This window comes from Schistocerca americana, chromosome 2, assembly GCF_021461395.2.
Source record: "Schistocerca americana isolate TAMUIC-IGC-003095 chromosome 2, iqSchAmer2.1, whole genome shotgun sequence".
Lineage (NCBI taxonomy): Eukaryota > Metazoa > Arthropoda > Insecta > Orthoptera > Acrididae > Schistocerca > Schistocerca americana.
This window is the reverse complement of record NC_060120.1, coordinates 1,004,723,115-1,004,750,162: the sequence shown is the minus strand read 5'-3', so window position 1 is coordinate 1,004,750,162 and position 27,048 is coordinate 1,004,723,115. Positions and strand designations below refer to the sequence as shown.

The 27,048-nt window shown below is 42.6% G+C and overlaps 1 protein-coding gene across 1 annotated transcript; it reads left to right on the top strand.

Moving 5' to 3' along the window:
- LOC124594817 lies at nt 1-27,048 on the top strand. The gene is made up of 2 exons (XM_047133261.1): nt 1-144; nt 25,296-27,048. Exon 2 carries the CDS (start codon nt 25,296-25,298, stop codon nt 26,220-26,222), a length of 927 nt encoding a protein of 308 aa, XP_046989217.1. The 5' UTR covers nt 1-144; the 3' UTR covers nt 26,223-27,048.

The following is a 27,048-nucleotide window of genomic DNA, read 5'->3' as shown; positions in this document are numbered from 1 at the left end:
ATAGAAGGTCAGGATGACTTGGTTCGCATCACTGGACCGCACGAGAGATAACGCTGGACGGGCCGAGGAAGGACGATAAGCGCGCGGTTTTTCGCCCTACTCCACGCGGCGTCACTGATCCACGCTCTATCGACGGTTGCAGAGGTAAGACAGCAGCTCTTATATGGATTTTTGCGAGTTCTCCTAGTTAACACACCATGCTTTATGACTTGATCTCTGACTTAATATCGCTTCATAATCCGCACTCACTGTCAGGTTTTACAGTACATTTCTTTCGGCAGGGAAGTGAAGGAATGTGTAATGCAAAATGCCGTTATTGTTCGCTGTATACAGTACAGATGACATTAGTGGCCAGTTTAGATTTTTCAAATGTACTGCGTCGATGGTGCGTGTGTGTGTCACATTAGAAACCTGTTTCGTTTTACTGGGAATAGACATTTGCTTTCTCACACACATACACGCACATCTAAAGTCTACATATATGGTCTTGCACACCACAAACGCCGACCGTGGTGGCCACGCGGTTCTAGGCGATGCTGTCCGGAGCCGCGCGACTGCTACGGTCGCAGGTTCGAATCCTGCCTCGGGCATGGATGTGTGTGATGTCCTTAGGTTAGTTAGGTTTAATTAGTTCTAAGTTCTAGGGGACTGATCACCTCAGAAGTTAAGTCCCATAGTGCTCAGAGCCATTTGAACCATTTGAACACCACAAACTGCTTCCAAGTACAGATTTTGCTGTACATCATGATACTCTTATCAACGAACTTCCCAGTCCTTGACAAACGTCAACATAGTTCCGGATTCGGTGCTACTGTGGTTCATGAGATTTTCAAAGAAATGACAGAACACTGTCAATCGCCTGAAATTGAAATGCAACCGTAAAGCATATTTTCGTAAGTAAATCAGTTTAGCGGATAACAACATTCACAGTACACTAAAGTTTCATACTTACCGAGCACTTTATTCAACTGATTAGCTGAAAAAGAAATAGTTATAATAATTTTTTTGACCGTAAATAAAGAAAATGCTCTTGGGAGATATAACAAAAACATTATTAGCAATAGCAGTAACATCATATCGAACTATTAGCGAGAGATCGCAAAGAGTAGTTTCATCGATACAACTGTAAAGATTTTCTGTTTTTGCGCAGACGACGCCTTTCCCAAGAGAAGTCAGATAAGGCAACATGCGAGTATTTCGTTCATCACAGTAGAACCACAATTTTATATGTTACGTTAAGCTTCATTCAGGTATTAACATACATTGGTCTTTATTGGGAACAATAATTTATTGTAAAAAAATCAGTTAACCCTAAATCACTAAACCCTCGTAAAATTTACTATTGCAGTTGGTGCCAATTCGCATTTCCCGCCAATGTGGTATTGTCAGCGTTGGGTGTAAAACAGGGCATTTTGTTCTTATTTTGTATTTTTATTAACTAGTGGATAAACTATGAATTATGACTTCCTTTGAACAAACCACGAACTGGAAACTTTTCGATGGATTAGTAACAGTGTAACACTACCCTCCCCCCCCCCCCCCCCCCCCCCTAGGGTTCCAGGGTTAACCATTCCTCTGCCAAACAGGTACTCTGTAAAGTCAGATAATGAAACGGACAACGTCAGCTTCAGCCTTTCTAAGAACAACAATCAGTAGAACGTCCAATGTTGGTATACTGGAAAACATAAGCAGGCACTATAAAGGTGTAGAATACCTCAGAGCCCCTGGCCTCATTAACAAAATGTGATTCGCCTGTAAACACGCTTTTAGTGACCCATGCTACACTCGCAGAGCAGGTACAAGAGACACATCCTAACGTAATCATATGGCACAGTTGTGATTAGAAACATCTACCCTCACTATTAGTGGCAAAGATAAATTACATCCTGTGCATTCCTGAGCAAATGTACATGCGACTGGTCAAGCAATCGTATATCGAACGAGATTTGAAGGGTAGTTTAAATGCGTCAAAAGGTTTTCTCAACATATTGCCTTCATACAGGATGTCAATTACTGAACTATATAAAAAAAGCGTAAAGTTACAAACAACAGGGTGCACACACTTTATTCAACATGTAAACATCACTACAGATGTTCAGATTTAGGTTATGACATGTTCGGTATGCCAACCATAATTAGCGGTGATGAGGCGCAGACGAACAACGAAATTCTGCATGACTCGCTCAAGCGTTGGAACATCGATGCTGTCTGTGACCTCCTGAATGTCTGTTTACAGCTGATCAGTGGTTTTGAGGTTATTGCTGTACACTTTGTCTTTAATATAGCCCCACAAAAAGGAGTCGCATGTTTTCAGATCCAAAGAATATGACGGCCAATTGGGGCCCATGCCGGCCGGTGTGGCCGTGCGGTTCTAGGCGCTTCAGTCTCGAACCACGTGACCGCTACGGTCGCAGGTTCGAATCCTGCCTGGGGTATGGATGTGTGTGATGTCCTTAGGTTAGTTAGGTTTAAGTAGTTCTAAGTTGTAGGGGACTGATGACCTCAGATGTTAAGTCCCATAGTGCTCAGAGCCATTTGAACCACTTTTTGAGGCCCATGCTAGTGGCCTCTGGGTACCCCAGAGCTAGAATGCGGTCCCCAAAGTGCACCTCCAAGCCATCACACGCTCTCCTGCTTCGATGGGGTCGAGCTTCGTCTTGCATGAACCACATCTTGTAGAAACCAGGGACACCCTGAATAATGGGGATGAAATCTTCTTCTAAAGCCTTCACGTACCGTTCGGTAGTCACCGTGCCATCAAAGAATATAGCAACAATTATTCCGTGACTGTACATTCCACACCACACAGTCACCAGTTGAGAGTGACGAGACTTCTCGATCGCGATATGCGGATTCTCAGTCCCCCAAAATGTGCCAATTTTGCTTATTGATGAGCCCATGATAGTTGGCTTCGTTGCTAAACCAAACCATACGATTTCCATCTTGCCCCGCGGCCAACCGTGCAGTTTTGAACGTCCTAAACCAAACCGTTCAGAAGTTATGACGCTTTTATTTCAAATAGTTCAAAAATTGTCACCCTGTAAATATGGCGTGTTCTTACGTGTTACAAACTTGAAAGAGTTTACTGTCCTCAACTAAGATGAAGATACGTCACGTGGACGCTAGACGCAACGCTTGATTCTGCGCGTAGCTGTCACATTCGTGACAAGTTTATCGCTCACCGGGTCAATGGCGTGCCCACAAACAATTTCAATTAGCCAAGGACAACATGCTTTCGCGTGTCCACTTTCATAAGTCAAAGGGTTTCCTTCTTACTGCGGCTAATAGGATATTGTGCATTACGGAACGCAGTTGGGTGTTTCTAATACCTGAATAACTCTAGAATTTTGTCTTCAGTCAAATATCCGCTGAAGACGACGGTACGGGATTAAGGCCAGTTCTTACAATGTCCAGTAAACCGTTTAAGGCAACTTCGCTGACAGTTTGATTTTACAATGTCCAGGTAAGAGGCATCTGTGCGTAAACAATTCCATAACCGGCAATTATCTTCACCTAGCATTGTCTTCCAGTATACTCTTAGCGTAGCCATATTTTAAGGTTACATGCCAAATGGGAAAAAAGAATTATATTTAACTCTTTTAAAGTTACTCTGAAGATAAGGATGACGGTCAAATTATAATACATGCTAGGAAACCTGTAGTAGTGAAAACCAGTACAGACTAATACCAAACATCAGAAAATCAAGAATTCTCTAAGCGATTCCCCTTAACAATACTAACTGTTTACTTACTCCTTCCTAATTCAGCATAAAACACAAAGATAAATTCTTGTTCTGTATTATTATGATGTTAAGTGTCCTTTTGGCACTTCTATAGCGTTTCTTTAACATGCTAATGAATACTTGATAAACCGAGAACTGTGTATTACACACTCACTTCAGGAATAATATTCTAATGCCGATGAACCAACCACTACTAATCTTGCGATTTTACGGTCTAGGAAGAATGCTAACTGGACTTTGTGATTTCGTAGTGGTTAGCACAGCAGCTACTTCTCAAATAGTAAAAACAGTAAGCAGTGCTATTGCAATATTGGCAAAAGAGTACATAAAACTTGAAGCAAAAGACGAAATTGAAAATGCAAAGTTAAACTATTTTCGTTGTGCAAAATTTCGTGAAGCTTTGGGTGCATAACGTTGCAGTCACCTGAAATCGACCATGCTGAAATGTTTAGAACAGAAAAGGTTATTTTTCCATAAATGTACAGCTGCTGATCAGTGCAGAGATCGTTCACACTTCGCAAGGTGGCAGTAGAAGTCTAGTGGCGCCCTTGGTGTAATTTTAATGTCAAATTGATATGCTAGTTAATTAAATTGATCAAATAATCACCCTCTGTCTCCTACCACCCCAGCCCCAACCACGCCCACCCCCACCCCTAATCATGCCCACCCCCACCCACAACCACACCAAGCCCCAGCCCCAGACGACGTCACGTGTTTTTCTCAGCCTGCCCATGGGCCCCAGCCCCCCTCCTCCTCTTCTCCACCCTCCCCTTCCCCAACCTACCCTGTTGACGAGAATTTCAAATTTTGGCCGGAATTTCGAATTTTGGCGAGAATTACTTTGGCTCAGGGCTGTGCTGACGTCCCACCTCACCCCCCCCCCCCCCGCCCCCACCACCCCGCACACACAGGAATTAGTGGTAAATTAAAATTGGCAGTACCCTTTCTGGGACTAGGACCCGGTCCTCCTGGACAGAAAGCCCAATTGCAACCCCCTAACACAATTATACCACCAGAGGTACTTGGAATTGGTGGGAAATTAAAAATGGCTGTGTCCTTTCCAGGACTCAAACCCTGATTCTATTGGATGGAAAGCCCAAGAGCACCCCCCCCCCCCCCCCCCCGCAACACATGTACTTTATTTGTTTTGGTCGGCAAATTGACGCAAAAATCGATCCTAATTATGTAATTAATCAAAAGATCGGGCCTAATTACACGACTGTATGCATAGTGCTATACAAGGACCGCACAAAAGCGCAATACAACTGGAAAATTGGCGATACCATACAAATGTTGTTATCCGGGGGGGAAAAAAGTCACTCGAAACTAGTGACAGACACACTCAAACTCTACCCTTCTCCTACAAGCTGGCAGGAAAAAGGCTGGGGTGTAAGGTACTATCCTTATTCTTTTTGGAGGCTGGTTCAAATGGCTCTGAGCACTATGGGACTCAACTGCTGCCGGCCGCGGTGGTCTAGCGGTTCTAGGCGCGCAGTCCGGAACCGCGCGACTGCTACGGCCGCAGGTTCGAATCCTGCCTCGGGCATGGATGTGTGTGCTGTCCTTAGGTTAGTTCGGTTTAAGTAGTTCTAAGTTCTAGGGGACTGATGACCATAGATGTTAAGTCCCATAGTGCTCAGAGCCATTTGAACCATTTGAACTCAACTGCTGAGGTCATTAGTCCCCTAGAACCTAGAACTAGTTAAACCTAACTAACCTAAGGACATCACAAACATCCATGCCCGAGGCAGGATTCGAACCTGCGACCGTAGCGGTCTTGCGGTTCCAGACTGCAGCGCCTTTAACCGCACGGCCACTTCGGCCGGCTTTTTGGTGGTAAACACGTTCAACTGACGAGATGCTGGTGTTGGACAGAGAGGAGTTTAAAAAGTATATTACCTGTAAGCATACAGTATCAATTGCTGTTTGACGTCAGAGTTTGCTGCAGACGCCTACTCAAAAATCATTCCGCAGCCCATGTAATCGAAGCCAATACATGCTACCACAACTGATTGAAAAAAAAAATGTCACATTTCAAATTACACTTCGAAATTGTCATGAAAAAAACCAGCACTCATAATGAATGGGTTATAATGCAGCACATGTACTGGGGAAAATCGTTGTCCCAAAAGACTGCAAAGGGGATGAGTTGAACGTGCGTTCTCCTAAATGTACAATTACAAACTGCCGAACACCTAGGCCCTCTCAGTTCCCCTCACACCTCCCCCTCCCCCCCCCTGCCTCCCTCCATCTATCCATCTATGGGCAGGGCACATGCTTCTCCAAACGGCCAGCTGCTCCACCAACCACCTCACAGCACGTGCAAGCCACCGTCCGCCCTTTGCTGTTTTTCTGCAACTCAACAGCCGACCCCTCTACGGCCGCAGGCCTCACCAGGCCCTCCGCAGTCAGCCGGCCTCTGTGACCGATCGGTTCTAGGCGCTTTAGCCCGGAACCGCACTGCCGCTACGGTCGCAGGTTCGAATTCTGCCTCGGGCATGAATGTGTGTGATGTCCTTGGGTTAGTTTGGTTTCATTAGTTCTAAGTCTAGGGAACTGATGACCTCATATGTTAAGTTCCATAGTACTCAGAGCCATTTGAACCTCCGCAGTTACTCGTGATACGGCCCTAGTAAACACAAAAGGGAAATTTGGTAGCACAACTCCGTCCATCCAGAGAAGGCTCCAGATAGCCATTTCTAAAGTCGGCTACTTGCGAAACAGGAAGCCCCTCCCGCCCAAAGCGAACGCAGCCTCACACCGGAGTGCCTTCAGAACAAAGCGCAACGCCGGCATCTCTCAGAACCGTGATAAAGGACAGCGGGTTGTTTATCTAAAAGGAGAGCCGTGGTCTGTTCGGGAACTCGCCCGCAGCAGACCACTGTTCTGCGCTGGGCTGTATAACGTCAACACGACTCCTATAACAAAGCATCTATTAGAAAATGAATACGCAATCACGATGATAATAAATGTCCACTTTCCACAAAAATAGGCAAAGTCCATTTTCTTTTAGTTTTACGAGCAAAATCGGTATAGTTCTTACGTTCGACAGCAGGATACAATTCGCATCTCATTTTTTGTGATGTCCAATGAATTGCACCGCCACCGATCACAAATGATTAGCGGAGGCGGCGATAATTACCGATCACCACAGAATGTCCTCGTTACCTCGAAAAAGTCATTGGAGTAAAGAAAAAGCGAGAATATAAACTCCAAAGAAAAAAATCTATATTAAGCAATTTCTTTCAGCTTATTGAACAAATTACACGACCTTAGAGCGTCTCTCACATTCAGTGTCTGTCAAACATCTGTCACGCACGTGTGAATTACAAACATTTCAGACAATCCTCGACGCCATTGGCTAATATGTCAGGAAAAAGACACATTCATTGTACGTTCGACAACAAGAAGCTATAATTCAAGAGAACGTAGCTGTTTTGTAACTGTGGCAGGTCCCCTGTACCAGTACAATGCTATATCATAGCGTTTAGGAAACAAATCGTGAGAACCTGTCTCGTCCTATGTAGGTGGGAGCTTGAAATTGAAATTTCGTTAAAAGATATAGCTGCAACGAATAAAATAGAAACGCCTGACAAGAATCGTTTTGTGGTGCCATAGCTGTCTTCTCCATCTACCAGGCGGCACGTCATTGATAACAATTTGATAGGCTCATTTATTAAATCGATCATGAGAGTCAGTTGGCATGCCGAGAAATTTTTTTTTCAGTAGTCCGATTACACTCATCAGGTGGGTCAGATGGAAATCAGTGGACGGAAGACGATGTTGTTTTTTTTTCGAGGAACATTATTGAGAACCGACATCTGAATCTGACCACAGAGTTATTCTACAGCCCAGACCATACATTAAGCATAAGATCTGTGCTATTCAAAACACGATTGAAGCGACTGTCGTAACGTATCCCTGCATAAAAAGCCGTTTTCGGTCTACAGGCACACACACTAGTAGCTGATAGTGTTATGCTTCCGGGTAGAAGCGTTGCTGCGATTTGGAATCAAGTCTACCCATTCGACCACGTACTTGGGTTGGATCCTGTAGAGACGTCTTTTAATGATTACAGCCACTGATGAATCACATTTGTATCTCTCTCATATCTCGAAACGAGTCGCCCTTTTCGAACCTATCTGCTAAGGATCCCATACAGCAAAAACCCCAGCGCTATTTTTTAGACATTCCCTCTGCATCATGGTCGTGATCGAAGTCGCTTCCACAGGCCGGTGTAAAGTTTCATCACCTGTACTGTAGGATGACTATATGCAACAGACTATCAATCACACGAGAGGGTTCCTGTATCGTTCCCTCATAAGCAGTTTAATACATTGTTTTTTCGGTTGTAACATATCCAAACAGTGTACACCGCCATACACTTTGTTTTTTCTACCATAACTTAGAGATCCGTATCAGCTGCTGCTTAACCAACATTAATACGTTTCGATCCTCTGGCTCTCACAAAAAACTGAACATCGCATGGCATACACTGTACATCTACCACAACCCAGGCTGGCAGAAATAAAACACATAAGCGATGTTTCTCATTGACAAAAATGTGGAAGACATCGCAACATATGAAAACTGGAAGAGTTTGTGGTATTGTAGAGTGCTTCCGACAGCTATTCGAAGGTTATGACCTGTACAGTTAATCTCACCTTCCCCATCGACAGGGTAGCGAATGTCTCAGTGTTCCATTTTGAAAAGCATTGTTCCTTCATTTTGCAGTCATGTATATGATTACTGTTCCAGTGTTGACCATCGCCGGAAGGTGCTGTTCACAACACGCGAGGGGTAATACAAATAAAAAGAGGTACTGTCACCTTACTGATGAAAAAAATAAAATAAAAACATGTTGAGGGCATCACAGCACATGGAAATAGGACCAGTCTGTAGCAATGAGGAACGCTGCCAAAGAACTGAATGGAGGTGATGACTTCTACACTTAATCCCATGCTCCACAACAACAAGTAGCAGATACCCGGTGTTCCGCCAAGGCTTTCTCAGACTCAACCGAGTGCTGTCAGTCAATCATTTTGCAGTAATCATCAGTAGATGGTCGGGACGGGAAAGACACCCTTGATAGCAGTTGATAGCGAGATCAATTTTACCCAGAAGTCGGAGAGAGCTATATCTACCACATTCTGCAACCCGTGTAGAAATAGAGTTAATGCTATACGACCGAGTTTTGACCACTCGGTGGAAATGGGAACATGTTGTCATAGCTCCACCACCCCTGTACGATGTGTACGGTCAGCACCAAACGAAGCCTGCTCCTGCAACACGACGTAGTATAAAAGACACTGCAAACAGTTACGGTGGTGTTTCTTGTTGGAAAAAATAGGAAGACTCCACATCATACAGGGTATGGAAGAAGGACGAGGATTTTTCTACTGCATTTCGATGCATCTCCAAACTACATACTGTTACTGCAGTCCGAAGTAGATCCGCGTCCGTCAGGGTCCATTCACGTCTATCATCCAAACATTCTATCATCGTTATTATGTACCATCCAAGAGAGAAAAATTAAGAACTTTAAAAGCTCCGCTAACTTCATCCGATAGATTTTTTTCTGCATCTCTCTCTTCTGATATATTGAAGACGAATACCGCCTACGTGGCGGCATCGAGCATATGCAGCTATCCTATTAAATATACAGGTACTGATCCATAGGGGCCGGCGGCTAGTGATCGACGTCGCTTGCACAGACCGGTGTAAAGTTTCATTACCTATACTGTATGAGGACTACCTCCCACAGGTTATCAGCCGCAGGAGAGGGACCCTGTTTCGTTCTTTAATACACCGCTTTCTCTGCTGTAACATGCTTTGTCCACTGCCATACATTTTTTTCCCACCACGACTTCGACGTCAGTGTTAGGTTCTAAACTGACATTAACACGCTTTGGTCCATTGGCTCCCCCAGATAACTAGACATCGCATGGTGCAAATCACGTTGGTGCTGTTCATCCCACAACACACCCACACACTGGGTGATTGAAATAAAAGACAGTCAAGGAAACCATAAGAGTTTTGAGGCATTGTGGAGCGTTTCCAAACTGCTGTCTGGAGGCGACTGAGGACCTTTACATTTAAAATCATCATTCACAGTGACGGGGTAGCTGATGGTGCTGTGTTCCGTTTATTTGATTCCTCATAATGCTGCCGTGCATGTGATCACTGTTTCGGTGTTAGCCATTCCTGGAAGGTGTCGCCTGCTCCACCAAGACTCTTTCTCCGTCGCAAATAAGCGATGTCTGTCAATCATTATGTGGTAATCAACAGCATACCAGTGGACTGTTGGAACGGAAAAGACATCACAGTTGATACTGCGATAAATTTTAGCAGTTTTATCGTAATTTCAACGTCGACCATTGACACGGCAGCATGCTTACCAATTTCTGTATCATCACTAAACAGCCCCTCCACTACTTTGCGAGTACCATCGCGAATGTAAATAGATGACTGTGCGGTAAGTTCATTTATTGTTAATTCTCGGACATACACGCCAAAGTATACCAGACAGCGACCTACATATCTCTAGTTCTTCGATCGTAGTGCATAATTAACGATCTTTCCCTTTATGGATGGGAGTCACAGTTCATTCTCGTATTCATAGTATAAAGTTAGAGACCTACGCTAACTGCAGCAATGGCACTGATTTAATCTGCAGCTGGCCAGAGGTAGACAGCTACATTCCACGTTTCGTGCAGGAACAGTGCAAACCGAGGCTGTAACTGCTGTCCCGCACCCATCCAAGAGCACAAGATTTCTCCAGATGTGCGAATGTCGAGGAGGTTAGCACCCCTTATCAATGTATAGCAGATATGAATACGTTGTGATGGTATAACAGCCGGTTAAGAACAAGAAACGGGTGGTTTTTATGCATGATGGAGCTCCAGACGGACGGAGTTTACTGCATTTTATGTCAATCAACTGTGCTATCAATTCTAAAGTATTGTTCTAGTGTCTCCGATCTTTACCAAGTAGGTATTGGCACGAGAGAACATAAAACACATGCACTCCTAAGGCTACAAAGTTCTCCACTTAAAACACGCTGCCGGCCGATGTGGCCGAGCGGTTATAGGCGCATCAGTCTGGAACCGCGCGACCGCTACGGTCGCAGATTCGAATCCTGCCTCGGGCATAGATGTGTGTGTTGTCCTTAGGTTAGTTAGGTTTAAGTAATTTTAAGTTCTAGGGGACTGATGACCTCAGATGTTTAGTCCTATAGTGCTCAGAGCCAATTGAACCATCGAAAACACGCTAAATATTGGATCGTTGCGGTTTCCGACCTATTAGTCGTATGGAATGCAACGCTGTTACTATCCCAATGTAAAAATATATTTCCAGCGCGCGACATACATTCTCCTTGCAGGTTTCCCTACGAGAAACTACGGTGATAAACTGTAAAATGAAAAACTACTTCCTTAAAACATCGATTCCTGATGGTACAATATTCTTACGCAAAATGTATGTCGTCGGCTGTAGAATCCCTCTGCGGTCAGCTTCAGATGTCATATCTCAATAGTGTACCTCAAAAAGAACATCGCCTTCCCTCCACGGATCCCCATCTGACCTACCTGGTGACTGTAATCCGACAAGTGAAAAAAAAATTTCTCGCCATGCAAACTGACTCTCATGATCTAATTAATTCATTAGCCTATCAAATTGATGTCAATGACTTGCCGCCTGGTAGGTGGAGGAGACGGCTAGGGCACCACAGAATGATTCTTGTGAGGCGTTTCTATTTTTTTCGTTGTGGCGATATCTTTTAACGATATTTCAATCTCCCACCTACACAGGACGAGACAGGCTCTCACGATTTGTTTCCTAAACGCTAGTGCGATACAGCATCGCATTTGTATAAGGGGACCTGCCACAGTTACAAAAAAGCTACGTTCTCTTGAATTATAGCTTGTTGTTATCGAACGTACAATGAATGTAGTTTTTTTCCTGACATATTAACCAATGGCGTGGAAGATTGTTTGAAATGTTTGTAATACACCCGTGCGTGACAGTTTATATACAGACACTGAATGTGAGACACACTCCCAGGTCGTATAATTTGTTCAATAAGCTGAAAGAAATTGCTTAATATAGATTTTTTTTTCTTTGGAGATCATATTCTCGCTTTTTCTTTACTCCAATGACTTTTTCGAGGTAACGAGGACATCCTCGGTGATCGGTTATTTTCGCAGCAAAGTAGTCAAAGCTTTTTTGTCCTGATTTTACACATGGTGGACACGTCTCTGCTGATAATTTGTGATCCGTGGCGGTGCACTTCATTCGACATCACAAAAAATGAGATGCGAATTGTATCCTGCAGTCGAACTTAAAAACTATACCGATTTTGCTCATAAAACTAAAAGAAAATGGACTTGGCCTATTTTTGTGGAAAGTGGACATTTATTATCGTCGTGATTGCGTTTTCATTTTTTAATAGTTGCTTTATTACAGGAAATGCGTTGATGTTAAACAGCTCAGTGCAGAACAGTGGTCTGCTGAGGACGAATTCCCTAAGAGACCACGGCTCTCCCTTTAAACAAATAACCCGCGGCCTTTTACCACGGCTCTGATTGATGCTGGCATCGCGCTTTGTACTGAGGTCATTGCAGTGTGAGGTTGCGCTCACTTTAGGTAGCCGGCACGGTAGCTCAGCGTGTTTGGTCAGAGGGTTAGCTGCCCTCTGTAATAAAAAAAAAAACTGAGTTAATGGATCAGCGACGAACTGAAACGGGTGTCTTGCGACGTCCGCCCGAGCAGATGAAAAGAACGAAAACGAACAAAATGAGATTGAAAAAAAAGAAAAAGGCAGTAGGGGCTTCCTATTTTGCAAGAGGTTAACTTTTGAAATGGCGTTCTCTGGATGAATCATGAACATGAAGGCTGAGAAAAACACATAACGTCGTCCGGGGGTGGAGTGGACATGCTCGGGGGCGGGGGTTGGTCGGTGCATTGGTGATAATTGATAAATTTAATTAATTTGCATATCAATTTTATATAAAAATTGCACCGAGGCCACCACTAGTCTATTACTGGTGGCTTGATTCAACACATGATAGTAACGGTTTCATGAATAGTAGGTTAAGGGTATGCCTCGAAAGAGGAGAGTTAAAGGCCCTTGGATATTAGGCGACAGTGCATATCCCTGGAAAAAATATTTCTTGACACTACTTGATGGTCCTAGTAACAAGGCAGAGAGACTCTATAATGAATGCCGCATTCACGCTGGAAAAGTAATAGGTAGGTGTTTCGGTGTGTGGAAGCGAAGATTTCCAGTTTTATCGCCAGCCTTGAGAGTTGAATTACAGTTATGGCTATTATTGTTGCTTTTGTTGTACTACATAATACAGCTCAGAAACAAAACGATGGGCCTCCTCTAGAGCCAAATACCACATTACTAACTTTGGAAGTTCATGTCTCAGCTATTGTAGAGGACATGACGAGAATTGCGCTGATCGAAGACTATTTCGCACAACTATGAAATTTTATCTCGCTGCAACACAAAAAAGTGTTTGGTATCTGTAGTTACACATTTTATTCAAAAACTTAAACGCATTAATATGATACTACAATTCCAGTAATATGATACTACAATTTAAAATAAATTAGTCGTTTACAAACCCCTGATTTTTTAAAGTTTATCTTCACGTTCAGTAATTTCAATTTCCGTTCATTTTCTAACCGCAGGCACTGATTGCTTTCTCTTTGGTAGTCATGTCTTTCCCTTTCCTATTCATTCATCTCTTTAGCGAAATTGTCTTCTTCTGTAATAAACTCGTTTCTGCTGCGCAACTCAATCCGAGTTTGTGCCCCGTCTCTAAAGACCTCGACGTCGATGGGACATTAAACCCAGTCTTACTACCCACTTTATTAGCAACCCCAATTTTTCCTTTTTTTAAGGCCTACCATGAGCAGTTAGTTCGGGACTCGTAACAGACTTTGGGGTCAATTCTAGTGTCCGATTCCACTTGTCGGCTTCGAGCAATGATGTCATGCCTGAAGTAGAGACGCTACGTAGAGGCAATCTTAAAGCTGCCAGGGTTCTGCACCCGTTTTAAGTAGCCCAGACTAATAGTAGACTACCGTTTACGATTGGATATTTTGCTTTAACATGTATGTGAGTAACTTTTTAGTACGGATAACCTAACTCGTGTAAGATGTAGGCCTACCTTTCCAACAGTAGCCTATTTGCTTTTTTTTCCTGAATATTTCTCGCCAGTAAATCTGGCAGTTTTTCAGAAATAACCAACATAGCAGAATTGGAATGTACGACTACGTTGATCATCTGCTTGATCTTATTTTTGAAATTTTTTGATTTTAAGGCCTTCAAAGTATACGCTTATACGACGCTATGTGGTATACCAATAGTTAGTTACTTAGTTTCATGTTCCATTTATCATTTGCACAATAAATCGTAATGATATGGATCTACTCATTATATATTGACATTTTGTTGTTGTAAATATGCCTCCAAACATCATAAAGGTTTTAGTTTTTACATTTTTTAGTTAAAGATATGTTAGTAATTCCTACCCATTACCATTTACACGCCGGCCGGTGTGGCCGAGCGGTTCTAGGTGCTTCAGTCTGGAATCGCGCGACCGCTCCGTCGCTGGCTCGAATCCTGCCTCGAGCATGGATGTGTGTGATGTCCTTAGGTTAGTTAGGTTTAAGTAGTTCCAAGTTCTAGGGGTCCTATAGTGCTCAGAGCCATTTGAACCATTTACACATTACAGTAATAGATAATCTATTGCTGAGTAGTAGGTGTTATCAAACAGAAACGTTTTAGTTTAGTCTCAAATTTTACTTTGCTACGTGTCAAGCCTTTTATATCTATGGGTAAGTGATCAAATCTTTTGGTTGCAGCATTGTGAAGCTCTTGTTTGTGCTACAGACAACCTTAATGTGTCATAATGAATGTAATTTTTCTCCTCCTGGTATTGTAATTGTGTGCATCATTGTTCCTGTTGAAGTGTAGTGGATTATTTACAACAAACATATTGAGGGCATAACTGTACTGTGAAACAGATAGGTTGCTACTCAAACGCCGAGCGCAAGGCACGCACGACGAAATGAGTGTTCACATAAATTTTCAGCCAAAGCCTTCTTCAGAAAGGAAGCACAGCACACATACCCATTCATACAATCATACACACAAAACTCAAGTACACATGACAGCTGTCTTCTGCTACCGTAGGCAAAATCCTTTTTAAAGAGGGGAGGAAATATGAACAATGATTAATAATAATGTGTTGTTCGCGGATGAGACCGTTAATAGAGTGTGGCTCGAATGTAGGAGCATTTTGCGACTTGGAAGGCAATGAAAACTACAAGAAAGAAAAGAAAGAACCGACACTGAGTAAAGTAAGGCAAATCTAAAGTCAAATGACGGAAATAAAACTATTACAACAAAAATAAACAGTGCAACAATAACTCATGTATACGAAAGAAAATATTGCTTGAACTTAATGTTAATACATAAAACTGCAACCCGTCACTATTTTGAATAGTTATTTATTATTCCATGAACGAGTCTGCGAACCTTTTCAGGTTCTAGCTCAACGCTGGGTGCTGGTTTGCGACAGTATGGGCGGCTTTTTTTCTGTCAGTATCCATCCGTCTGCTTCTACTTTGATGGCCAGTTGGTACATCACTTCACACACTTTTACACAATCTGTATGCATTTACACCGTGATCGCGAAGCTTTGCCCGCATCCAGCTTGTGCTGTACAACGGAACAGTTATTTTTTTTAATCCAGTCTAATTTTCTCATTCATTCTTATTTTCTGCCAGTATTAGTTTTTAATTCTTCGTATCAACCAAACATATAGGAATAAATATGGAGCATTCCCATTGCTGTTATTAAAATTAAAAGGTGTGCTTTACATACAGCAATGAAATACGTTTATCATTTAGGTGTGAAAGTAATCTACCTTAAGAGCATTGCGTGGATACCTGTTGGTTTGAAATACAATAAGTTTTGTGTGCTCCCTGTCAAATTTTGTTCTTAAACTCACGGAGTCAGTTACGTCAAAAATGGCAATTTTAAAATCTTGCCTCCTCTTGGTTAAATTTCTGCCGATGCCCATACTAGCACAACAAAACGAAGAGAACATTAATGCCAACGCCTTCTTTGTTCTAAGGCGTGCAGTTTTCTATAGGCGCTCGTAAGTTAAAAGTCAACTATTAGAACACACAGGTAACTGTCAACCACACATAAATGGAAAGTCTGCAATGCTAAGGAACAGCTGAATGTTATAAATGGAAGTGTCCCTTCTTACTTTTCAAGTACCGGCATTTCTATTAGTTAAACTGCAGCTACGTTGAGCGTGTAGCAGGAAGTTCGTTTCGAACGGTCCTTGTCCTCTGCAGTGGCTACAACGCGGCGGTTTTCCGTTTTATCGTTGAAGAGATCGATGCCTTTGTTCTTCGCCGTTGGATTCAGCTCATTTCTCTGATGCGGGCACTGTCATCTTTATCTGGTCGCCGATTGCGAGCAAACGAGCATAATTAGCCTTTGCAAGACCAGTCTCTACTTTCACGCACGAGTGAATATACAGTATATCCGCCTCACATGACAACGAACAGACTAGCCTGCAGCGATCCGTGGGATTTCTCTCCCTCCTTCTCTCTCTCTCTCTTAGCCCCCATCCCTCCCCCATACCACTACCGACTAATCCACATTCAAGCGTTATTCACGCGCGTTCCCTATTCCAACAAACCCAGTATCTGAAATAGGTATTATTGTACATATTGTGAGAGGGACGTTCAATAGGTAGTACCGTTAATTTTCTGGCAATTTCGCCTCTAAAAATGCAGAATTTATTGTGAAGCATCGTGGAATAGTCCCTCTTCGGCCCCTATAGTTTCATGAAGTGGCGATAGGAGCTGTCGGTATAAGTAGCCATCAAAATAAAATCTTTAACGGAGGTGTGATCCAAGCAGAGACCTGTCACTTTCTTTTAGAGGAAAATTAGAGCATCGCAAATATTCATAAGCGCTTGCAGTATGTCTACGGAGACCTGGCAGTTAACAAAAGCACGGTGAAACGTTGGGCGAATCGTCTGTCATCATCGCAGCCAGGTCGCGCAAACCTATACGCTCTCCTCCGTTCCCGCCGGCCGCACTCAGCTGTGACTTCTGCAATATTGGAGCGACAGGACACTCTAGTTCGAGGTGATCGACGGATCACAATTAAACACCTCGCTGCTCATGTGGACTTCTCTGATGGTAGGCTGACTTACTCGTCCACCAGTTGGGGACCTAAAAGTTGTGTTCCTGCAGGGTTCCTCTCCACCTGACAGAGGACCATAAACAGCAACGAAGGACCATTCTTCCGCATTACGAGACTGATTACAATTTTCTTGTCGAACATCGTCTCAGGCGATGAAACATGAACTCATCACTTTGAGCCGGAAACAAAATGGCAATCCATGGGGTAACGCCCCATCACCTTTCCTCCGAAGAAGAAGTTCAAAGGCGCTCACTCAGCCAGTAAAGTCATGACGACGGTCTTCTGGTATTCTGAAAGGGGTTGTTCTGTTTCATGTCCTCAATCGTGGTGCAACGATTAATTCGTAAGTGTATTGTGCTACCCTCAGGAAACCGAAGAAACGACTTCAGCGTGTTCGTCACCACAAAAATGCAAAAGAACTTCTCCTTCTCCAAGTAGAAGTTCAAAGGCGCTCACTCAGCCAGTAAAGTCATGACAACGGTCTTCTGGTATTCTGAAAGGGGTTGTTCTGTTTCATGTCCTCAATCATGGTGCAACGATCAATTCGTAAGTGTATTGTGCTACCCTCAGGAAACCGAAGAAACGACTTCAGCGTGTTCGTCACCACAAAAATGCAAAAGAACTTCTCTTTCTCCAAGACGATATAACGCCCCAAACTAGTCTTCACACCTGACAGAAACTCACAAAACTTCATTTGACTTCATCCTCATCCACCCTACAGCCTGGATCTCGCACTTTCCGACAGTGGTCTGTTTGGCCTAATGAAGGATGCACTCGGAGGGAAGCAGAACATGGATGATGGGGAAATTATTGTTGCTGCAAGACGTTGGCGCCGGCCGGTGTGGCCGAGCGGTTGTAGGCGTTTCAGTCCGGAGCCGCGCGACTGCTACGGTCGCAGGTTCGAATCCTGCCTCGGGCATGGATGTGTGTGATGTCCTTAGGTTAGTTAGGTATAAGTAGTTCTAAGTTCTAGGAGACTGATGACTTCAGATGTTAAGTCCCATAGTGCTCAGAGTCATTCGAAGACGTTGGTTCCTACGTGGACCAGTAGTGGGGTACCTTGCGGGCACACCCTCCCAGACCCTCCCAGTAAGGTGTCATAAGCCTGTCGCACTGAACGGAGACTATACTAGAAAATAGGGTTTGTGCCCAAAAGAGTAGGGAACAATGTGGTGTATTGGAACCCTGAATAAAACCAATATGCTTTCAGAAGAAAAGGGGTGCACTACCTATAGAACGCCCCTCGCAGTTTTAACTCTCGTCGATAAAGGAAGTAAATTTCACGTGCGAATGCCCTATAACTTTGCGGTCTTTATTGAAATTTATGTTCAGATCGTTCCTTTAACGTTATTAATTCCAATTACGTAACGTTTCAGCGCAGATTCCTCGTCGGATAACTATAGTCAAAAAACACAGAATGATAATCTAAACACAACCACTGACTTTAACCTACAATTGAACTTGCTAACGCTAAAGTGAAGAAAGCGCTCAACACAGAGTCCTAAGTCACATAATTACCATCTGCGCGCACGTAAGTGATAACTGTCAGCCTAAGCTACCCGCGCCAAGAAGTAAAGGAAATAGCCGGCAGGCAGCATTATTCCAGCGGCTATACGTCTACTCTACAGGCAAATGTTCCTCACTAATAACAAGAACAGCGAATATAATTAAAAATTGAACAGTGGTCAAGTATAAAAACGTAACGCCACCGTAAATTCTAACAACTTTGAAACAAATTCAAATATATCAACGAACAATAATTATTTGGTATCGACGACAACTAAAAGAAAGTAAACTGAAAAATAAGGTATGATTTCAAATGGTTCAAACGGCTCTGAGCACTATGGGACTTAACATCTGAGGTCATCAGTCCCCTAGAACTTAGAACTACTTAAACCTAACTAACCTAAGGACATCACACATACCCATGCCCGAGGCAGGATTCGAAACTGCGACCGTGGCGGTCCCGCGGTTCCAGTCTGAAGCGCCTAGAACCGCTCGCCCACCCCGGCCGGCTAAGGTATGATTTAGTTACAGTTACAAGCAAGACCAATTATTGAGTTAAGTAAGGATCATACATTAGAGAACTTGTAGAAATATGAGACTTGTATAGAATGTAATGTCCAGTTTGCAGCAAACAGTTTGCTGTGAGCAGCAGCTCCGTTCACGTTATTGTTCTTCCCACAACGTGGCCAGGCTTGCACCACAGGCTGTTTCCGTGAGCGCGTGCAGGAATGTAACAGGGCATGGAGAATGAAGCAGGGAACCTCGGGTCGGAGAAGCCAGCTTAAGGATATGTGGAAGCAAACTTGTCTACCGCTTTGTCTAGCATTCCTATTTTCCAGATTATTTGCAACTAACTTGGGCATTAATTTACAAACACTGTGCTGTTTATTTACGTGTACATTCTTTATTTCCTCCGAGGAAACAAGAAGGACGAGCTTGATTACAAGTAAGCCGTGATGCAGGTTTTGTTTACTTTACTTCAAATGTTCAAATGTGTGTGAAATCTTATGGGACTTAACTGCTAAGGTCATCAGTTCCTAAGCTTACCCACTACTTAACCTAAATTATCCTAAAAACACTCACGCCCATGCCCGAGGGAGGACTCGAACCTCAGCCGGGACCAGCCACACAGTCCATCACTGCAGCGCCCTAGACCGCTCGGCTTACTTTACTTATCTACATCTACATCTAGATCTACATTTATACTCCGCAAGCCACCCAACGGTGTGCGGCGGAGGGCACTTTACGTGCCACTGTCATTACCTCCCTTTCCTGTTCCAGTCGCGTATGGTTCGCGGGAAGAACGACTGTCTGAAAGCCTCCGTGCGCGCTCTAATCTCTCTCATTTTACATTCGTGATCTCCTCGGGAGGTATAAGTAGGGGGAAGCAATATATTCGATACCTCATCCAGAAACGCACCCTCTCGAAACCTGGCGAGCAAGCTACACCGCGATGCAGAGCGCCTCTCTTGCAGAGTCTGCCACTTGAGTTTATTAAACATCTCCGTAACGCTATCACGGTTACCAAATAACCCTGTGACGAAACGCGCCGCTCTTCTTTGGATCTTCTCTATCTCCTCCGTCAGACCGATCTGGTACGGATCCCACACTGATGAGCAATACTCAAGTATAGGTCGAACGAGTGTTTTGTAAGCCACCTCCTTTGTTGATGGACTACATTTTCTAAGCACTCTCCCAATGAATCTCAACCTGGTACCCGCCTTACCAACAATTAATTTTATATGATCATTCCACTTCAAATCGTTCCGCACGCGTACTCCCAGATATTTTACAGAAGGAACTGCTACCAGTGTTTGTTCCGCTATCATATAATCATACAATAAAGGATGAGTATTTCGAGCAGCAGGAATGGCCGTGTGTGGGATAAGGAAAATCCTCACGCTGTAGTAGGGTCGCACCATCAAGTGCGTTTTGCTGTGAATATCTGGGCCGGCATTGTGAGCGACAATCTCATTGGGCCATATCTTCTACCTGGCCCTCTGAATGGCCACCTGTACTTGAGATTCATGCAAAGAGTACCACCTGAGTTGTTGGAGAACGTGCCCTTGGCTATTCGTGAGAGTATGTGAATACAACAAGACGGTGCACCGCCTCTCTTCAGTGTGGATGTCCGAAACCATCTCAGTGCTGTATTTCCTGGCCACCTGGTCGCTGGATTGGAAGGGGAGGTGCTATTCCATGGCCTGTGACGTCACATGACCTGAATCCCCTTGATTATTTCCTATGCGGATATCTAAAGTCACTTGAGTGTGAGACCCCAGTGGATAAAGAGATGGAATTAGTTGCCAGAATTGTAACTACCTGTGATGTGATTCGAAACTGACTAGGGATATTTGTCCGGGTGCGTCAAAATCTTTTTCGCCGATGTCATACTTGCATTGAGGTTGATGGTCGTCAGTTTCAGCACATTTTGTAAGATACAGTACAAATGGAACGTTCATTGTGTCAATGATGGCATTTGCAGTTAGCTGTAACTAATATAAATAAAAAAGTAGACAATAATGTGATTTTATTCCTGATATCTCCTTAAGCTGAAGGATCCCTACCTCAAATTGTTCAGTGCAGCATCCTCTATGTCCTGCTAAATTTTTACTCGCTCTTACGGAAACACCCTGTATATATTTTTATATCTATTCAACGATACCAAGCTAATTATGTTTGTATCTTTTTAACTTTTGACGCTGCCGCTTTGGCCCTATCGTATTGGGATAATATAAGGATTCGTCTGTTTTAATTAGATCTAGAGATGATCGTGATTAACCTAAATCGATAGTCTCACGTAGATTGTTTTGACAGTCGAGTGAAATTAGAAAACGAATCCTTTAGTTCCCGAATAAGTGTCTCTATTTCCGACTACGTCGCAACTAGTAAAATTGTAATATCATAAGTGGTAATAATAGCGCTGGTAATAGAATTGGAAAGATTTGTATGGCCCTAAGGCCATCTCGAATAACAGTACTATCCACTTCCACTATTACCAATGATAACAACAACCGTGACGATAGAAGATACAAATGTATACATGGGAGTACGTAGTGAGATACTGACATAGCGAATCCTATAGCCGCGTACTTACCGAACACCGAATACAAGTTTGGCGCAACGTGGCACTTTCGGTGTGGACGTTCAACAGCGCTACTCTGCACAACAACGAACAATTTCTGCGCAGTGTCGGTACATCAATAGCAACGGTTCGTACCTGGGCAATCGTGGTCGGGCTCTCTCGCTACCAAGTCAGAGCAATACGCTAGGATACCGACAGAGGTATGAAAATTAATTTACATTCTGTCTCAAAATGAGTTCCGGGTGGAATTATCCGAAAATAGAACAACCATTATTGTGGAGCCCAAATATAATGATTATCACATAAATAAATAAAAAGCATAGTGCAGATCGCACTCCTGCGTACAATTCTGTTCAATACAGTTCTGAACCACCGGCCCACCAATCTATCAGTACTGCTGCTCTTTTCAGCAATGTGCTAGTAATGTTACCTCCTAAGTAGTACTGGTAACAAAGGAAATTTGAAATAAAGTACTGTGACCAGACGAAACTACAATCGTCTGGTCGTAACTGTGCCTTTTTTGAGTGCTCAGGGAGACAGTTCATGTTTAACTACAGCAGATCAAATATTAGTTCACTTCACGACATGAATGAATAAAAAGGTTTATTTAACTTGAAAATCATTTTTGCGATAGGAGACCTGGATAATTTAGAACTGCCATTGACTATGAAGGTATCACTTGTTGCATACAATCGCAAACTGTCCTTTTGAAGTACAAAGTTCAGTTTTAACTAAAGTACATGTTCATCTGAAACAGTGATCACCGTTCTTTTGTGACGTTGTTGACTTCTGAATCTGAGGTCACAAACTGGGCAGAACTCTGCCATGCTCGGCTCTATATTGACCTCAGTACGGGGGTGCTGCAGTGCCGAGAAGGGAGGTGTGGTTTTCAGGAACACCTCCGATTCGTCGTTGCAGATCGCAGCGAGACATCGCTAATGTCTGCAGTGTCAATGAGCGATGTCGACTTTAGTGTGACGCCACGATTTCTGGACGATACCACAGAAAGTAACTATATTGTTTTCAATGCATAAAAGAGAGTGCTGCACACTTCAGGAAGAACCATTTACGTACTTTGCCTGGATGCTCTGTAGAGGGAGATCAAACTTGTAAAAGAAACCACAAAAACACAGTGCTACTCCAATTTTCTTTATCCATCATACTGATTTTCTATAATTAGCGGTCTGGAACCGCTCGACCGCTACGATCGCAGGTTCGAATCCTGCCTTGGGCATGGATGTGTGTGATGTCCCTAGGTTAGTTAGGTTTAAGTAGTTCTAAGTTCTAGGGGACTGATGACCTCAGATGTTAAGACCCATAGTGCTCAGAGCCATTTGAACCATATAATTAGCGTCTTGTTTCTTCATTACTGGTTCAAGCAAACTGACAAAGTGTTCCAAGTCCTCTGACGACCTGCGATAAAATGTTCAGATTTACCGTCACTTTTTTTGGGAGGTGGATTCATCGGCCTTCAGAATGGTTTGTGCGGCGTACTACGAATTTCTCTCCTGTACCAGCCACTTCTTTATCTCAGAGTCTTACTTGTACTCAGCATCCGCAATTATTTGCTGGATATATTCCATCTTACCCTACAGTTTTTACCCAGTAGTAAGGTGGATATTATTCACTGATGCCTTAATGCATGTCCTATCATACTGCCCTTCTTCTTCTCAATGTTTGCTACATGTTTTTCTCCCCGCCGTTTCTGCGGAGAAACTCCTCATTGCTTACCTTATCGATCCAATCAATTTTCAATATACTTTTGTAGCACGACATTACAAACACTTCGATTCTCCAATTTTCTGGTTTTCCTACGTCCATGATTCACATCCATATAATATTTTCCTACATACGTACATCCTCGAAAATTTCTACCTCAAATTAAGGACAATGTTTGATACTAGTAATCCTCCTCTGGCTAGGAATCCTTTCATTGCCTATGATAGTTTGATTTATGTGTCCTCCTTGCTTTGTCCTTCATGTATTATTTTGCTTCCTGTAAGTTTTCCTCGCTTTCACTGGGGATAATAATGTCATCAGCGAATCTTATCATCGATATCGTACCGATCCCTACCGATACGTAAATCACTTAAAGGCTTATTTCTCTCAAATGTTTTTGAACTTCTCACCTCTAGTGTAACCACTGACGATATATGCCTACGTTTTTCCGCCTTCAGCTTACGATAAACAACTATGAAAGCAGCACTTGCACTTTTCAGTTTTGCCTTCTATTTTTAGCTTCCCGTATCTCAGCCGGTAAAAACAGAACCCTTATAGGATCATTCTGTTGTCTGTCTGTCCGACTGTTAAAACCTCTTATCCTCAGGAAAGGGTAGACGTATCAAGTTGAGAAAGTCACATACTAGGGTCTATGGTCCCGTGACTGTGTAAATAATTGAAGCTTCAAAGTCATCCAATTAAAAGACACTACCATTTATGTCATTATTTTGATACTCGCAAACTCACTCATCACAAGCTTCCCGTTGACGTAGAACCATGAAACTCGACAAGAAAAGGGTTTCACAGTACTAATGAAGCAAAAAAAAGTCAGAAAATCAATTTCTTAAATTATACCACACGCAAAAAATTTGCTTTGTCATTTGTTATCCGTCTTCAAGCTTAAAACATTCTTGAAAATCTTGGAATTTCCGGGACCGCTATCTTCCCAATATCAATGTCGATAACAAGCAAAACTCGCAGAAATTCTCGTCTCCCGGGATAGACGGATGAACTATAACAAATGGCAAAGCAAATTTTTTGCGTGTGATATAATTTAAGAAATTAATTTTCTGATTTTTTACTTTATTAGTACTGTGAAACCTTGTTTCTTGCCGAGTTTCATGGTTCTTGCTCAACGGGAAGCTTTTGATGAGTGAGTTTGCGTGTATCAAAATAGTGACATAAATGGTCGTCTCTTTTAATTGAATTTTTCCTGCTGTTGATTGCATGCGAAATAATAGGGGGTGTCCATCTAAAAGTATACAAATTTGTGTTGAAAATAGTATTTGTTTACGTTTTAAAATTTCGCTTAGTATTGGGTTTCCTAAGCCGCTGCCTTCACGGTTCACGCTGTCGAAAAGCGTTTTTGAATATCTATTGTTGTGCCAGACACACACACACACACACACACACACACACACACACACACACACATATATATATATATATATATATATATATATATATATATATATATATATATATATATTCGTACAGAGCGCTGAGAGCGTGTGTACTACTCGCACCAGGTCAGCTGTTTTATTATCGACGCGCGCGAGCAAACTGGAACACTGGTGCGCACCCACGAACATTGCTTCATTCTGCGGCATTCTGAGCTACTCAGCGCCGCGCGTTTGATCGTAGAGCAACGAATCCGATGTGGACGTCACTCACTTAAACTCCCCTAGATAGCGACTTGAGTAATGAGAAATTTTTGTTGGGGAAGAAGGGTACTTAGATGTAAATTGGTAAAGGGTTCAAAAACAAGAGCACACATTATTATTGCCTTATGAGGTAAGTCATTATCTGTCTTTTGAACCTATCGATGTGATTCAGTTCTCTGATACAGTGGTACAGATCATTCCAAAGTCAGGTTTCTGATACCGAAAAGGGAAGACAGCCGTTTGAGGTTTCATTTGACGAAGGGCCGAAGAGAAATATTCCACTAGAAAATTTCTGAAACTGTAAAACCTGAACTGATTAGAATCTTTCTGTTTCAGATGTCAACAAAATGCCCTACCGTGCCATGGAGCTTTCACATTATCTTCCTTGCCCTCGTCAGTTTCTCCACCGTGACGGCTGCATATGACATCAGAGGCCGGAAAGATATCACATCGACGAACGTCCATGACTCCCCTCCAGTTGTTGTGTCATCAGCTACATGGTTAGATGGAAGTCTAAACAAACCAGGAGATGTGCACAAGGAGAAAAACTTTATTGACAACATCGCTGAACTTGGAACAAGTAAAAAAGTGAAGAGAAGCGACAATGGTGTTAAGGCGTCTAGGCCCATTATTGTTCAGTATAACAACAAACAGGTGATGAGTCTTCCTGGAGATTCACCCACCGACGCGTTATTTGATTTTATAATCAACACGGTGAACGCAGAGATAGTGAAAAAGAAACTCAGCCAAATAAAGATACCCGATATCCACGAGAAATTCCACAAAAGGGTTGGCCATTCGACCATTAAGGGATCATTCGTTGCTCAGAAAGGCTGGTTCAAATCTCTGTCGTCTCTACATCGCACACAAGGGATCTCTGTTTCGAAACGTGGTAGCGTTCTAGCGGTAACTGCTGAGATTCAGTTGAGAGAGATGCTGCTCGGTTATGACGAGTATAAAGCCAAATCTGTGGGTCCAAAAGGACGCGTCACTGGTGGAATTGACCACAATGCTATCGAGGTAAAACTGACTACAGACCTCACAGGGTCACGTTGCAAACTAGTATTGGCGGGTCTCCGATTTAAGAAGTTAAGTAATCCTAAAATTCAAGTGACTGGATTCGGAAAGAATGGCTGGATATTCGCAAAAGCAGTTATTTCAGTAACTGACACGTTTAAAGCAAAAGTTATACCTAGTGTAGAGAAGGCACTGTCCGATAATTTTCAGGCGGTTCTTGGACGAACAAGCTGTTACGTAGATTGATTATGTGAGAAGCTTTCATAGAATTTAAAGGCAATATTTGAATATATGCAGCTGTTTCCCGAAATTACAGTTTCTCATTCATTTTTTATGACTTTATTTCAGTGGTACCTGAATTATCACTAAAAATAATTGTACAACTGCTGAAAACGTCTATTTTTTTATTTCTAGTTTTCATATGAATCCAGGTTAGTAGTTAACTGGTGTAGCTTCAAGAGTGATAAACTACGAAAACAAAAAGCTTGCGATTCACGAATCTTGCATACGATGAGTAACCGATTTTCATAGTATTGATTGGTACTTCTGAATATTTCATTTAGTAAAATATGCATATTTTGTTTAAAGATGTTTTAGTTTATGCATGATCTCAACACAACAGATCGTTGTAAATTCAGCTGTCGCAGAGCTATAAGTAACATCGTACATTAAGTAAACGTAGATAATCGATCTTTGTTTGTATCTAATAAATGTATATGCCAAACAAAAATATGTTGACAGAAAGAAGATTGGGCTATGCTTCGTTACTAAGCTATTTTTGGCACCTCCCAATACAAGTGTAATAATTCCTTATTCTTTAAGTAGTAATGAAAACACATCAGATTCAAATTACATTCGAAGAAATATGTATTTTTCTTTTCTTTTATATATTCCTTGGAGTCCACTTTAATTCAGAAATTGTTTTACTCCTTTTTCTAGTAGAAGAATCTATGTCATTGCAAGTGTAATTATCTGTGTTATTGAACTCAGAAACTTTTTTGTGTTGATACAAGTTGAGCTGAATACTGAAATTAAAAACAATCACACAATAATCAAGAATTTGAAACAATTA